This window comes from Nansenia antarctica, assembly GCF_963989245.1.
Source record: "Nansenia antarctica genome assembly, chromosome: 3".
Lineage (NCBI taxonomy): Eukaryota > Metazoa > Chordata > Actinopteri > Argentiniformes > Microstomatidae > Nansenia > Nansenia antarctica.
Genome location: NC_137688.1, coordinates 79,241,110 through 79,258,214, shown reverse-complemented (window position 1 = coordinate 79,258,214; position 17,105 = coordinate 79,241,110). Strand labels below are relative to the sequence as shown.

The 17,105-nt window shown below is 41.3% G+C and overlaps 1 protein-coding gene across 4 annotated transcripts in view; it reads right to left on the bottom strand.

The window, feature by feature from the left end:
* nlgn4xa (neuroligin 4 X-linked a) overlaps nucleotides 1-17,105 on the bottom strand; it is a gene marked incomplete at its 3' end in the record, with an annotated part of 82,698 nt that overhangs the window by 46,410 nt on the left and 19,183 nt on the right. For 3 of the 4 annotated variants that reach the window (XM_080525371.1, XM_080525370.1, XM_080525373.1), the window contains one exon: nucleotides 14,695-14,847. In XM_080525371.1, coding sequence (XP_080381497.1) covers nucleotides 14,695-14,847 — 153 coding nt within the window. Of the gene's footprint in view, nucleotides 1-14,694; nucleotides 14,878-17,105 lie in introns of all 4 variants that reach the window. The other variant, XM_080525372.1, reaches the window with a different exon arrangement.

Here is a 17,105-nt window from a genome sequence, read left to right as displayed (position 1 = left end):
AATTGCCCCTGTTGTATGAAATGTGCTATACAAATAAACTTGCCTTGCCTTGCCTATGATATTAGACAGCTGGAGCCCTAAAACCAGCACCTCAGTGCGTTCGAGTTCAATATGCTTAAGGCATCGCCAACTGATTGACTGATGGGCGTTGAACCGCTGAGCATGCACATGTACCTGGGATCTGGTATTGGTGCTGGATCTCAGGTATGTCTGCCTGTCTGTCTGCACATGGTTTGCTGCACAGGGCGTGATTTTATATATCTTCCCTCACAATGTTGTATCCAGTACTCAAGTTGTAAAAGAAAATCAGGGGGGATGGTGGATCTTATCATATGGGGACAATTTTAGCATCCCCACAGCGTCAGTGACTTCAGTATCAGTGACTTGGTAAAAATGTCATTACATGTGTGCGTGCCCCCCCTCGCCCACAGTATTTTACTCAATATGCGCAAAACTAAATGTTGAAATAGCAGTAATACCACGTTCATTGATAAGATGACATGGAAAGGGATGGAAAGGGGAGATGGCAGTTTTAGAAGGGGGATGATTTTGACCGTTTTTATTTCAGGGGGGGGGATGCCATCCCCCCTCAACTCGAGTGCTGGGTGTATCTAGTGAACCGACTGAAAGGGAACGTACGGTTATGTATATGTGACCACTGTTCCCTGAAGGAGAGAAACAAGATTGGGTTTCAGTAAAGGGCAGTATTGGACAGAGGAAATGGCGTCCAATTTCCAGGTAATATACTGTACCTGAGGAAAGCAGGAGAGCTATTTACCTTTCCAGGCATGTTGAGAGGCCTCCAGACAGTCTCACCTTTCCAGGCATGTCGAGAGTGCCTCCAGACAGTCTCACGATTGGAGTGATTCTCCAAAGCAATGTTATATCTGGTTTCCCTCCTTCAGGGAACAGTGGTTATGAAGACACTGGCCTAGAATTCAATCATCCACACACTTCAGAAAAGCCTCTTTGGGGTTTATTACTGGGTTGTTGTGTGGTTTTGATTAAACTGTATCTAACCTCTGTAGTCTCACTGGACTATCCAGCTAATGGTGTGGTCTTATGGCAAAAGGTCATCAGTCAACACTATATCACCATACCAACATCTTCCCCCAGGCAATCAGGCTCATGAACTAAGCCTACTGTAGACAATTGACTATCATCCCCAAGTACACCCCATGTATACAGACTACCTAAACCTTAAGCTCACAGCCACTTTACTATTTAATCTATTTTGTGACTAGTTCTGTATATTTATTACAGTACTGTGAAATATTTTTTTTTTAAAGTAATTGTATCCTGTCTTATTTGTCAATACAAAAGATATGCACGTTGCACATTGCAAAAAAGAGCTATAAGGATTGTTCATCATGCTGGTTATAGAGATCATACCAATTATAAGTCAAGTCAAACTCTGAAATTTAAAGATTTGGTTAAATTCAAGACTGCACAATTCATGTTTAAAGTAACACAAAATAAGGTCCCTGGTAACTTACAAAAAATGTTCATGAGCCGAGATGGGGGTTATAATCTAAGAGGGAAATTGAATCTAAAACAACCTATTGTCCGTACAACGCTCAAAAGCAAGTGCATCTCTACCCCAGTTTGTGGGGTATCCATTTGGAATGGCCTTGATGTAACAATAAAAACAAGTAATACTATTAAAATGTTTAAAAGCAAATATAAACAGGAATTCTTTGATAAATATAAGTTAGAGGAGCTTGAAAATAACGTGAACTAGTATTTTTGTAATTATTTAGTTATCTTTTGCTATAGTGGATAGGTATATTATTTTTGATATTGATAGATAATTTATTGCATAATAATATGATATTGTAAGGAAGGGGCAGGACCAGATAAGCTTTGCTTCTTTCTGTCCCTTCTCGAACAAAACCATTGTTGACTATTATTTCCATGTCTAGGAAGATATCTTTTATTTAAAAATATATATATATTACAAATCTGTGTGTTTTTATGGTTGAAATGTTCGAGATAAATAAAGATCAAATCAAATCAAACGTGTGTCCTGTACTATTGACATGATTTCATTTTAAATTATGCCTATTGCCTTATTGTCTGCAAATTGTCTGAATACTGCTAATTGTATCCTGTCTTATTTGCTACTCATGTCCTGTACTATTGTCACTGTTTCATCTTGAATTATGCCTATTGCCTTATTGTCTTGTGCTGCAATGTCAGGAACTGAAGCCTAAGCATTGTAGTTTCTTACACTTGTGTAGTGTGTTGTGACATAACAATAAAACCTGAAACTTGAAACTGTGTAACTGACTACACACATACATAGACTACAGTAGCCATCGTTACAATCAAACATTCCTTCCTTTGGACTTTTGTTTGATATCTGACGATATGCACTGTACACAAGGGATGAGTAGCATGATATTTGAGCACACAAAGCAAAACCAATACACCAGCAGTCAGATGATGACACTCTGCATTTTACTGGAATGTGTGGGTCATGAAATTCCGAGACCTCCAAACACAGGAGTAAGATGGAAAAATAGGCCGTGATGACCTCTTGTGCACAGCTATATTGGTTAACCTCGAAGGCGAACCATGGTCACCAGTTCAGTAACCCCAAAAGAGCAAATCAAGTCCCCAATGGGTTGCTGTCAGAGATAAAAAGCTATTACTGCCACCACTCCACTTAACCATCTCCAAATTGTTTTTTTCGGAGCGCAGGTCTCATTGTAACATGTTTACAGTGCCATTCCTCATCCTACCTCATTATCCACCAGCCTGATTTTAAACCAAGCAGGATGAGTGGTATTCTCAACCAAATGTAATTGCAACATGCAATGCTGTGTACCATTACGTACTCTATCCTCTGTACTGGACCACTTACTCAAAACAAACCCAGGGTTTTCAAATCCATTAGGGAGGGAGAGAGAGACCGAGAGAGACAGAGAGAGACATAGACACAGAGAGAGAGAGGGAGACAGAGACAGAGGAGGGCAGCCACAGCTGCCATTTAAAAGCAGTACTGTAAACATGGGGTTGCTGAGAACATGGATATTTACCTCTCCACTGATCAAATCCAATTGAAACTCCATTCATAGAGACTGTATCCAATGGTTAATGGTGCTACTCTGGCCTCCCTGTAAACATGCTCATTCAGACACTCTCTGAGTGAGGGAACAAGCCTCTGGGTCTTTTCCGAGCTTCCCAGTGTATCTGGTGCATTATGTAGCAAAATATGATTACTTTGTCCATACGTGATGTACCTCGTAGATAGCCTAGTTGTGAGCTCAGATTGACTTCCTGGAATAACCTCATAGTGATGCGTTTCGTGTCAAAACACTTCCTCATATGAGATTATGCCAGGAAGTCAATCTTAAACTTGCTGTAACTATACCTATGTTGTGCCCGTTAAAGTTATTTCTAAAACCCTGTCAAAGGTGGGCTGACGAGAAATATACAAACAATTATTTTGGCGTAAAATTCTGCTAAAATAGTAACAAATGAATAGTGATAAAGGAATGAGATGGCGTGATAAAGAATGTTCAGCGGAGACTGTTTTCAAACAAAACACTTTCTAAAAACGGGTGTCGTGGTGGAGCATTGGCTTTTACGTACCATTTTGTTTCTTTGATTACATGGATATGCACATTTGCCCCTATTAGAAAATGTAGCATATTGTATGTTTCACATCTGTGACACGGTCTGGTGAAAGGGCTGCATGTCTGCAGTTCTCAAGTTGCGCAAATGAGCAAAAAGCGTCTTTTAAAAAAAGCAAATGTGTTTTCAGTTTTTTTGCGTATTACGGAAGTTGAAGTGTTGAAGAGCCCACTCTATATAACACACAACAGTTTTAGGATCACAAGATCCGTATAATTTGTGAAGCTCATAAATGTGATCAACATTGAATGTTTCAAAGTGGCAAGAATTTATTTTTTATTTAACATTATATTTTTCTGAAAATACAAAGGGAATATATATACAAATCTAAATATGAATATACTTAATGTATACTGGAAATTACAGAAGGGAATCTCCAAACTACCATGACAACAATGACCTTTAAAAGTGGACCGGTCTGCTATCAGCATTATGCTAAATATATTCGCAAGACTCAGTATGTGAAAAGGTCAACGACATCCTCTTTAAAGCATTGACATATTTATTATAAAAAAGTAAACAGTGATCCATATCAATCTGACACTTGCATGATACAAATACAGGCTTAATTGTATTATTTGTAATATGCAACAACATTTTGCACCATATTTGTATGATTTGTTGTGAAAGTTCAACTCAATAATGATCATTTCATTATCAATGACATACAGTACATTCATCTAAATCAGCTGCATTTAGAATGGCTAACTAATGATAAACCAGTTGCATAGTTTATAGTGATTATCATCACAGTTCCACCAAAACGTGTGAAGGTAGGAATCAAGTGTCGAGGGCCCGACTGTAACCACGAGGTCAACATCAACGGCTCAATATCATCTGAAATGAGCAGCTATAGCAGCTATAAGCAGCGATTTCCAAGTGACGGTACTGAATGTGATATGGCTTTATGGGAATAAGAGACCGTATGGCAGTCAGAGTGAGTGCTGTTTATTGAAGGCCACACATTGTCAAAAGGACATAGAGGACCATTTGTCATGCTAATGACTCTTTTGCCAAAGTGACAGATGACTCTATTCAAGCTCCTTTCCTGTCAGTTGCGTGTGCAGGCCAAGAGGAAATGCATGTTAGTTTGTTTGTTATTCCCCCTCTTTAATAGGAGGGGAGCTGCAACAGGGGATAAGTGTTGTGCTTCTGCCGCCTCTGTGTTCTGTGTCACATCAAAAGGCCTCTCCTCTCCTTCCCATGACTCAGAATTAGACTATATTTATTGCAACTGTCATGAACAGCCTTCCAGCCATAGAGATAGAAGTGCTCTATATCTATGTGCTCTATGTTCCCAGCCCCCACAGTCCAGCACGGATTATCTTCCAAACAAGCCCGACATGTCCCCCCCCCCCATCCCTCACTAGCTGGGCGAGAATGACAGCTCTGACCTCCCTTTGGCACTGGCTGTCCCTGGCCAGTTGGAGTGGAGTCATGCAGGGCCCCCTCAGGCCCCCTGGGACCCACCGCTCCACTACCAGGGGCACGTATGGCCCGAATATAGACAAGGCAGCATGCACAGGAACCATGCTGTGGCCATAATGTGGTGAGAAAGGATGCATCACCATGTTCTCTCAGAGATTGTTGATGTTGCCATGGGAACCTTTGACATTATCCAGTGTGGACGGTGTGTGGAAGCTGACTGATTAGGGATGTACACTGATGTTTCTCTACATCAAGAATCACAATTTAAATTACATTACATTTACATTTTTGTCAGTTCCACTAACAACAGATACATTTGTCTAAGTAAGTGAATCATCTATCCATCAGTCATCGCAATAAAAGCCCGTCTGCTCGGGCCAGGGTTCATTGGCAGTCAAAATGCTAGAATGAAGAATCTATTTATAGTATATATACATTTTGTATTATTTACAGTAGAGAAACTGTACAGGGGGTAGAGGGGATGGAGAGGTTTCAGGAAGGACAGTTACAGTGTAGCCTGAAGAAATGGGTCTTCAGTTAACGGCAGAAGATAGGGAGTGACTTTGCAGTCCTGACAGAAGTGGGAAACTCATTCCACTAGCGGGGTGCCAGGGTGGTGAAAAGCCGTGACCAGGTAGCACGACTGCTGTATCCCTATAGAGACGGTGGTGCTAGTCGGCCAGCAGAGGTGGAAGAGGAGAGTGAATGGGCAGGTGTTTGGGGGCTGACCATTGCTTGCTTGTAGGAAGGGGCAGCTCCCCTTGCCATCTGTTAGACGAGTCACCAAGGTCTTGAATCTGATGCGAGTTGCTACTGGGAGCTAGTGAAGGGTGCGAAGGAAAGGGATAACATGGGAGGCAGCATTCTGGATGAGCCGCAGAGGTCTGATGGCGGAAGCGGGCAGCCTGGCCAAGAGTGCGTTGCAGTAGTCAAGGCGGGAGATGACCAGTATCTGGACCAAGAGTTGTGCTGCTTCTCTGGTGAAGAATGGACGTATCCATAAGTGGTCGCTCACCGCAAAGTTCTTGGCTGTCTGGGAGGGTGTCTTCCTAGAGTTCTCTACTGTGATGGGAGACTTGTCTTGGAGAGGGCAGGCTTTTCCAAGGAGGAAGAGTAGCTCAGTCTTGTTAAGGTTGAGCTTGAGGTGATGGGCTGACATCCAAGCAGAAATGTCTGCATGAAACGCAAAGACAAATGTTGCCAGGCTTACAGCCCCTCGCACCTAGCGATCAGTTAACGACAGGACAGGTGTACTCACTTAGTCCAAAATGTATTTCACAATGTCAGAGTTGACCAGGCATAAATAGCGGCTGAAAAGTTGAAACTCCTCCTGCGAATTAACTGCAGTAGTCTTCAAACACAATGGCTTTCAACAGAAATTAGCTTCCAGGCCAAACAGCCCCAACAACAACAACAACAACCACATCCTACTAGCAACACAGCTGCCAGTAACACAATTTAAACAACATTAAGTTGACTTACTCAGGCTAGCAGATAGATAGCTCTTCTCACTTAGTCCAAACATGTGACACGGTCTGGTGAAAGGGGTAACAAGTCGGCAACCAAAATGTTCGGACTTTTATTTTGAAACACAGAAATACATTTCAACGTTGTTGAAGATCACAACACGCGCTCGCTAGTCAAGCCAAACTACTGCAATGCAATAGAAACTAGCTTCCAGGCCACACAGCCTCAACAACAACAACAACCACATCCTACTAGCAACACAGCTGCCGATGACATAATGATTTAAACAAGATTAAAACCAGATTAAATGACACATTTCAAGATATTGAGATTCTGTATGTCATTGTCAACACAATATGTCAATGTTGAAATGTTTCGGGACGGAGAGGAAATCTTCTTTTATCACATAATCCCTCAATTAATGCAAACTCCTGTTGATGTGCTTATTTGATGAAGGAAATCAGTCATTCCCAAATACTCAAGGCAACAATTGGCTGTTCCAACCAATACCCAGTCCCCAGAATCCACAGCTGTTTTTTTCTCTACTCATCTAAAGGATTCTAAGGACATACAGTACTGAACCAACACCGTGTCGAAGGCTATATTATATTGCTTTGGCATTCATGTGTTCAATAAATTCCAAGCGCTCTGTAACAATCTTCATAGTGCAGTAACTGTGTTGTTAATAAAAATGTGTTTGCTGACCTTGAAAAACAACTTATTCTCTCTTACCCAGTACACGACACCCTCACTTTAGATCCTTCCACTAAAACACGCGGATTGTGTATTAAAGACCCACATATAATACCCATAAATGGGTCATTCCCCCACCACTTTATTTCCCAAGTCCCAATGCCACACAGAGCCAGTGTTGGCAGGGGCAGAGAGTATAGCCAAGGTGTGGGGGATGGGGAGGGCTATGGGAAGGGAAGACACATGTGTCTGTATCAGGCAGCCATCAGCAGGCCCCTCACGTCCCACCATAATAGGCAGGGGAGAAGATGGAGAGCACCATGTGCCTCTGACACATCCCAGCTCAGAGTAATGAAGCTCGGGGGGAGCTCGTCACACAGGGCCCATGTGACACCCCCCAACGCAGATGGTGCAGTGTTAGGGAAGCACGGAGCAGCCGCTGGATTTAGGAGCCTACACAGAGGATGACCTACTGCTCTTGATTCTGTAACTACTCACTCAGATACCATGCTACCACAGACATCCCGTGCTAGGGTTGATTTACCACATCAGGAGATTAGAGATCTAACATGCTATACGTCTCACAGCTTGTTATCGAAATGGGAAGGGTGGGAGGGTGGTGTGCTGCGTGTCTGATGACCATTCACACCCTGCGCATTATCCGTGCTGAACAGTGGCCGGATAGCTGAGAGCTCCACAGCCCCCTGGGCTGGTTAAGGAAGAAGCACAGAGGCGCACATCTTTCTCACATGACATCCCCTTCACCGCGGCACACTGTCAGAGAGGCTGAGTGCCGCACACTTAACAAGGGCCCCCTTTCAATCCGTTTTTTTTTTTTTTTTCCTTCGCAGCAGTGCACACTTTTCCAGAACACCTTTTCCCCCTGGCTCTCGCACTACTAAATATAGCAAGCAGTGCAGACAGCTTGGCCTTATAACAAATGGGAAGCAGAGCAGAGCAGTAGAAGTAGTATGTGAATATGAATGCTTGTTGAAAGCTTATTGGCTTCAAAACACCTTTATTTCTATGTTTATTTCTGCTTCATGGGGATAGAGACGGTAGAGATTGACATGAAGGATGAGCGGAGAAGGAGGGATGACGAGCAAGATATGTCGAGGGTCAGAATCAAACCAGGAACCTTGCGATGATGTGGTATGTGCATTATTTTGCTACGCCACAAAGCATCCCAAAACACCTCCATTTTAAGCCTCGGAAAATGCAATAAAAATCCATACATACCAAGGAAAGGAAATCGTGTGATTATGTGTTCTAAATGGATACATTATTGAATACAAAAAACTATGTTTTATGTTAGATATTTAGAGTTGTCAATAATGACAGGAAATTCGATTGGACACCATGATCACACATTTGACCAATGCACTGACACGGTTAATGGCACATTCAGTTTTGACTCCTGCTACAATAGCTTTGTCGGGCTACTGTACTTTAAACAAACCAGGCCACACTCAGCACTGGGCATGTCATGGCTTCTCTCAAACGGCCTAATACGTACTCTTCAGAGATAATAATAATAATAACACTGTAGTGGACTGTTTTCAGAAGCATAACCTATCTTTGTTTGCTATTAGATTGGATTCAACCTTTGTCATTGTACAGGGTACAACATTGTATGTTTTTGCTCTAGGCACAGGGTCCAGGACCAGGGACCTTCCGGTTGCTAGCCTCTCTAACCTCTAGGCTACCGCCACCCCCAATATATGGTGCCCTGTAAGTAATTGGACAGTGAGGTATGTTTTCTTCTTTTGGATCTACACTCCAAAGTGGATCTACGCTACAATGTGTATTTAATGTATAATTACTAAAGTAGGTTGAAGTAGAGATACTCTAGCCTACAGTAGCCTACATATTGGTTTCACCATTCAGAAATTACACTGTTTATGCATAGTATGTATGTACGTATACTTGTTATACTTTTTCATAAAGTTAATTGTCCAATTCAATTGGCTTGGCAGGTGTTTCTGGTAAGTCAGGTGTGCTCCATCACATCATGTGTGCATAAGAGAGCTGTCAATGTCTAGTGTTGATTCTAGGCTTTGCATTTGCCTTTGGAGTTGGCTACTGGTGTCTGTCAACATGAGGACCAAAGAGACATCAATGAAAGTCAAGGAAGCCATTATGAGGTTGAAACAACGTCAAAATCAACAGTTTGGAACATTAAAAAGGAAAAGAAAACACTGGTGAACTCAGTAATCGCAAACAGGCTGGTAGGCCAAGGAAGACTTCCTCAGTGAAAGACAATGGCCAAAAACATACAGCCATCGCAAATAGGGAGTTTTTTCAGAGCCAAAGAGTGGAAAGTTCTTGAGTGGCCAAGTCCATTTTCTGATTTAAATCTAATTGAACAGACATTTAATTTCCTGGTGATAAGATGTCAGGCAAAAAAAAACAAAATCAAACAACAACTGAAGGTGACTCCAGTACAGGGCTGGCAGAGCATCACCAGTGAAGATACCCAGCATCTGGTGTGGTCAATGGGTCACAGACTTAAGGTAGTTATTGCATGCAAAGGATGATATAGAATATGATCACAATGTAAAAACTCAACTGTGCCCAATATTACATTTCTGGAAGAAAGCTACAATCAGAGTGAACATCTTTACTTTGCAAATGGTACTCATGGTAATTGATTGATTTGATTTTTGATTGAGAATGTTTATTTTGGTCCCCTATACAATTCACAATACAGATATAAGAAAATGTACATAGTCACAATTTATAACATCAGGACCAAAAAGGTGTAGGCTGAAGCCGTGGCTTATTGCGCCTACCCTTGTTACATGTATGCATGTCCCCCCATGAATGCATAATCAAAACATTGAAACTTTTATAAACAAAATGTCACTTACGCATGTCAACAAAAAGTTCAAAAAATAAAATAAAAATACCAAACAAAAACTATATTTAAACCTCTGTTTTATACTTGTTAATCATCTTGTTTTTAAATAATTTTTTAAATCCTTTTAATGTACTACACATTTTCATTTCCTTTTCAAAAGTATTCCATAAATTAACTCCTTTAACTGTTATACATCTTTGTTTTGCATTTGTTCTAATCTTTGTTTTCATAAACATACATATTCCTCTGATAATAGGGATGGGAATTGATAACATTGTATCAATAATAATAATAATAACATAATCTAGACACTCAAAGACACTTTACAAACTGAAAAGATCGATATAAAAAATAAAAAATAAGTATAGGGGTCTAATTAATTTTTAGATTACTAAATCTAAATCTAAGTGTCTTTGTAGGACAATCTACTCTGTATACTGCAAGTATATCTAGATTTCGGGCAATAATCAATACCAATTTTTAATTGGTAATTAAAAATGATCAAAATCAATACCAATGCCATTATCGATTCTGATTATCGATCCAATTCTCAATTGCAGGTGCAGCCAAACATACCCTTGTCAAGATGACCATCCTGCCCATATTCGACCATGGCGATACCATCTATAGGATGGCATCTCAGTCTGCCCTCAGGAAACTCGACACACTCCATACCATATACATACTGGAATAAGCTTGAACCAAATCTAACATTTAACTGACACATAAAATAATGATGTGAAGACTGATGTCTGTCCTATTTAGAAAAGAGGCCACAGTGCAGCCAGCAGTATCATTATGATAAACATACTGATAATATTAAACTATGCATTTTACTTTTTTCTTTTTTTTTCCCGACAACTATAAATATCTAACTTATTATTTAATTTCCAGTTTTTTATTACCAGGAAATCTGATATTTGACACCTAACCTACCACAGCAACAACCCCAATTCCACTAACTAATACATATATTATAACTAACATAACATGGCCATAACATCTTCTATATCACAATCTAAATGACCCCTAATTAAGTTAGGCATTTCTATGAGAGACAGGAGTTTTTTTATTCAACACTGCTGTTCTTGACCACCGGTTGATAGGAGAATAACATAGTTTGGTTAGTGTGAGTGAAAAACATGAAATGATTGTGTCTCTGGTAAATGTCACAAGGCCTACAACTGATTCACCCGAGTGAGCCTGTCCAGACCCAGATAAATAGTTCTGATCATGAGAGTGCATATATTTGTCAGTTTACACTCACCAAACACTATACTAATGCTAGGTAGGGCTTCCCTTTGCTCTCAAAACAGCCTCAATTCTTCATGGCATTGATTCCACAGGATGTTGGAAACATTCCTGTGAGATTCTGGTCCATGATGACATGATTGCATCACGCAATTCCTGCAGATTTCTTTCAGGTGCACTTTCAAGCTGCTAGAATCTCCCGTTCTACCACATCCCAAAGGTGTTCTATTGGATTCAGATGCGGTGACTGGGAAAGCCACTGAAGAACACTGAACTCATTGTCATCTTCATGAAACCAGTTTGAGACGACTTTTGCTTTGTGACACGGTGCATTATCATATTACCAAGTAGCCATTAGAAGATGGGTACATTGTGGCCATGAAGGGATGCACATGGTCAGAAGTGAGTTAACACTAGAACAGCCGTGCCTTTTTTACCTACTAAAAGAGCCGAAAGAAAAACAAATGGTCCTAAATGAAGCTTTTTTTTTTACAATGGAAAGCTGTTATTTACACACAACGACCACTAGTCGGCCATCTGTAAATTAGCCTGCCTCCTACACAGAAAAACTGCAAAATAGCTTTATACTATCTTATCCTACTATCTTATCCTCATGTGATTTTGAAAATGTAAGGATACTGGGTGGTAGAACGCACATATCTTTATCGAGTGCAAAGATATAAAAACGTTTTTACTCACAGGGTCAAATGACCCCACCCATGGCTGTTCTAGTTTTAAGACAGAGAGACTTGTAAATACTTATATACTCTATGACAACTGTATCGTATCATGGCAACACACATAGGCTAACATTACACAGATCATTGAACCATGACGAACATCTCTGCTGCGAGAAGTGGGTCATGATGGGCAGTGAATTACAATATAGTAGAGGAAGGTGTGATGTGGGGGAAGGTGAATGAATTTGTCAGCAAATGTGTGCTCATAGTCGCCATGCGTTCAACGTTTTTAACCCTACAACAGCCGTGCCTATTTGACCTACTAGTACAGCCGCCTTGGGGGTCAAATAGACCCCCTTTTTAGAATGTAAATCTGCTATTTACACACAGAGATCACTAGAGGGCGCTTCTTTTTTTAGCCTGCCTCCTACAGAGAAAAACTGCAAAACAGCTTTATACTATCTTATCCTGAAGTGAAATGTAAGGATACTGGGTGGTAGAATGCATATATCTAGGAAAAGTCATGAAAGGAGGGTCCTGAAATGTGATCGAGTGCAAAGACAGAATTTAATTTTTTCTCACAGGGGTCACCGTGACCCCTCACGGCTCTTCTAGTGTTAATGATAACAGCCAGGCACGTCAGAAGGGAGGATGCGGACACAGTTCTCTAAAATATGTAACATTGAAGGCTCCAAAAATCACTGATTGCAATCTTCCTATGAACTGAATGGAATTCGATAAATTATGAACTTCACTGTTCTAGGGGGAGGAGTGGATTGGATTCTAGGGGAGGAGAGGGATTGTGTTGGGCTTATCATTGGAACTGTATCTCTCTAGTGGCTAGATAAATTGTCATGCTTTTTTTTTGCTAACAGGAAACGATTTTAGATTGCTGTGAAGTGAAGCTCAAGCATGCACACACACAGGAGCTGAATCGAAATCCGACAGTAGGCAACTACAAATGACTCGTTGAATAGGAGGTGCAGCCAGTACTCAAGTTGTAAAATAAAATCAGGGGGGGTGGTGGATTTTATCATATGGGGACAATGTTAGCATCCCCACAGCGTCAGTGACCTCAGTGTCAGTGACTTGGTAAAGATGTCATTGCATGTGTGCGTGCCCCCCCCTCGCCCACAGTATTTTACTCAATATGCGCAAAACTAAATGTTGAAATAGCAGTAGCCTAATACCATGTTCATTGATAAAATGACATTAGGGATGGAAAGGGGGATGGCAGTTTTAGAAGGGGGATGATTTTGAAAGTTTTTGTTTCAGGGGGAATGCCATCCCCCCTCATCCCCCCTCAACTCGAGTGCTGGGTGCACAGGTTGGCAATGGCATTATGAATGGCAAATATGCTACAATTCGCTCACCTTCAGTGTATTTCAGCAGAGCGAGCAGGCTTACAACTCTGTATTTAAAAGTGTTAATGTTTAGCTAACCATCCTGGTGGCATTTGTTGTCATAGAAAAGTCATAATTAGCTTCCACTAGATTAGTATTTGTCCTATGTAGTATTATGCATGGAATTCAAACATTTTCCATTGCAGTTATTCACATGAAATGCAGACCAGGCATTGGTATTGACTCAATACAACTACACAGCTAAAGAAATTGTAATATTCCAATCCATATAAATAGCTATGTGCAATAAACTGGAATGACTAAGGAAAAAAGTATTGAACACAGTAAGAAAAAACACTAAACCACCTTACCGGCACTAAACCACCTTACCAGCTTTTTTTAAATGTATTTTTGATTATGCCACTAATGAGTTCTCCTACCTGTGCTAATTAGAATTAGCTGGGTTAGTGCATGTTGGTGGGTAAGTACTTTGAAATAGGGTTTCCCATCTCTGAATGCAAGTAAACAAATCATTTGTCACCAAGCTTTCCCACAAGAAACATCTCAGGCAAAGAGCTCTACCAAGCTCTTTACAACAAGACAGTTAAGCAGCATAGTAATTCCCCTTTATTGCACATATAACTTTTATTTTTGTATGAATTGGAGTGTTATGCTGTTATTTTGCACTCTATGAATTGGAGTGTTACAATGTATTTAGCTGTGTATTTGTATTGAGTTAATACCAAAGTTTGGTCTAAATGTAATGTGAATATAGCTACAAAGGAAATATGTTTTTATGTGTTGAATAATTTCCCCCCAATGTATATTGTATTTAACATGGGACTTAACATGGGAATGCAAAATTGCAAAAGATGGACACAATGAAAACACACTGCACATTCAAACGTAGACATTCCATTGTACGAGTTGATCACATTTTCACTACCACATTTTCTAGTTGAAAACGAGTTGCCTCTCGTTGTAAACAAAGTTATATTTCTTTTGTTTGTATAGCAAAGCTTTTCTCACACAATTTTAATGAAAACAGCTGAATGGACCTTTCGAAAATTGGCCCACATTAGTCTGTCACCACTCGAGTTGACGTGCCAAATCGCTTTGAGAAATATTCAATAACGTCTGAGAAATTATGATAGGAAAAACAGCCTTTTCAATACAATGTCCAACCAACTCATACTGTTGTGTTGTGTCATCATGAACCTTTCTAGCTGCTAACTGTCCAAAAATGTGGCTTACAAAACCCATATCATACTGTGCAGTACATACATGAACACCTATAAAACACACGCTCCTCGGCTAAAACCATGTGACTTACCTAACACTCCAAGCCGGTAGTTTAGGGTGACCACAATGACATTGCCATAGCTTGCCAGGATACTGCCATCAATCATGTTCCCAGTCCCCTCCATGTAGGATCCACCATGGATGTAGACCATGACCGGTTTCAGCCCGTTCTCATCGTGGATGTCTGGAAAGAAAAGCACAAGCATGAACACGGCTAGCAGCTGCCATAATAATTAGACAGGAACAAAGGACCAAATGCTCCACGTTGACGCGTGTTCTTGACATTTTTAATAACTAGGAAAAATGTAATACAGTGATCAGTGTCTTCGCACGAGAAAATCGGATTGACCTTTTTCCTTGTCTCACCTGACCAGAAATCAATTTGTTCATCATTTGTGTCACTTTACTCATGGTTCAGGAAGTCATGCCATGAAATCTTGCATATGTTAGTATGTTTATGCACTAGTTTATGCACTAGATATTGAACATTGTATAACGTCGTACAAAAATCATACAGAGTACCATACGTACTGTCGGAGAGCTTTCTGACTTGTATTGCCACAATTGGATAATTTAAGTACTGTGTTATTGAAGGTAAAGAAAGAGGTTAAGTCTTTAAATAGTAAAATATTTATGTAAAAGTACTCTTTTTGCTATAATTCCCTCTACCACTCCTGCATTGTGCTTGGAATCGCTCTAATACACAGGGAATGCTGCAATTAGGCAGGATTAATAGTTTATTTGTGGGCCTCTCTGGTCGTGATGAAGCCTGGTGATTAGTACATGTGTAGGTGGTGATTATAAATTAAAAGAGGAGAAAGGAGCCTTAGCATGTGAGTAGATGGGAGATATTATTCCTCAAACAACCAGCGGGCACAATAAATCAGCCCTGAGCCAGCCGCAGCCTCATTAGGCTCTCGTTCATTGACTTTTTGTTGACTCCTATGGGCCCAGAACTCAAAGCTCAGCATCCGTATTGTACCTCAGGATATGAAGAGGCGAGCGCTTAGAATCAACGGATTGGGGAGTATTTTTCCAAGGTATAATATAATTCCTTTCAACCAAAAATGTCCAAAGGGTGTTCCATAGCAACGTAGCAGCAATGCCAGAGCAGCCGAGGGAACAGTGAACACATCATCTGCATCCATATCAACAGAGCTCTTTCAAATGTCACCATGGATGAGAGAGTCTAGTAGGAAAAGACTGGTCCACAATGACTGGGAAGCGTGAAACTATGTGAATGGTGTGTGAGAAAGTGTACTGTATGTGTGTGTGTGTGTGCTTGTGTGCGCGTGTGCGTGTGCGTGTGTGTGTGTAAGTGAGTGTGTGTGTGTGTGTTTGTGTGCGTGCGTGCGTGCGTGTCACAGCATATACACTATTCCATATCCTGAAATGACAAATAGAGTCCTCTTGGTCTAGCGGGGGCTGAAGCATTAGTACTGGAGTGGCAGAGGGTAGACGGCTCTGCCCAGGACCGTATGTGATTAGTATTCAGTCAATGCCCTCAGTACACTCTGATTATTGGTTTCTGTTGCTTCCGCCTTCCTGGCTGATGCAAGGGGGTGGCCGTAGCCTGGCTGGCCCCAGTCTCACTGCCTCTGCAAGCTTGGCAGCGTCTGGCGGGGGGCCTATATGTGCAGGCGTGCTGCATTGGAGCTCAGCTGCATGTGTATCATACTCCTCCTCCGCAAAGAAAACGGAAAAAAAGGAAGAAGTGGAAAACAAAACAACACGTGGTGACAGGTTATTCATCTCTGTTGTGTTCTGAGTGGGCGTCCGGTGCTCGCTAATGTGAATACATCTATTTCACAGCTCTTCACCTGCCCTCCTCCCCCAACCCGCCCCCCCCCCCTCTCTCTCCCTGAACAGTTTGCTGTTCTGGTGTTGAGGCCATTATGAGAAGGACCCCATACCTCAGCCACGGTTAATAGGACAGGAAACTAAATTACAGTCCACTGATTTTCAAAGACTGGGCTGAAACAAGATGGAGGAATAAGTAAGTCATGTCCTCTTACTGGTTTACTGGACACTCTCTCCATGCCAAGCTCCTTAATTGAATGTATCATTTAGGACCTGCTGAACCAAGTGAAACATTCCAGATGCACATAGAGAAAGGGCCACTTGCCATACAATTTTTTTGCATTTTATACAGGAAGAATCTCTTTACACATCTTTTTTATTTATTTATTTATTTTTTCAGATTTTATCCCTTTTTCACCCAATTTGGTAGCCAATTGAACCCAACCTAGCATCCAATTATCCCCTGCCTATTGCGAAGGATCCGCCGCACGACCCCGTGGCCGGCAGTCCCAGAAGAGGCCGCCAGGCAGACTAGCTGACTGGCTCCTCGAGCCCAGCACCTGTTATTCCGGCACCCCGGGGGCGCTGTTGCGCGACGGATCCTTGTCCGGAAATACTCCTATACCGCCCTTGGGAGCGGCC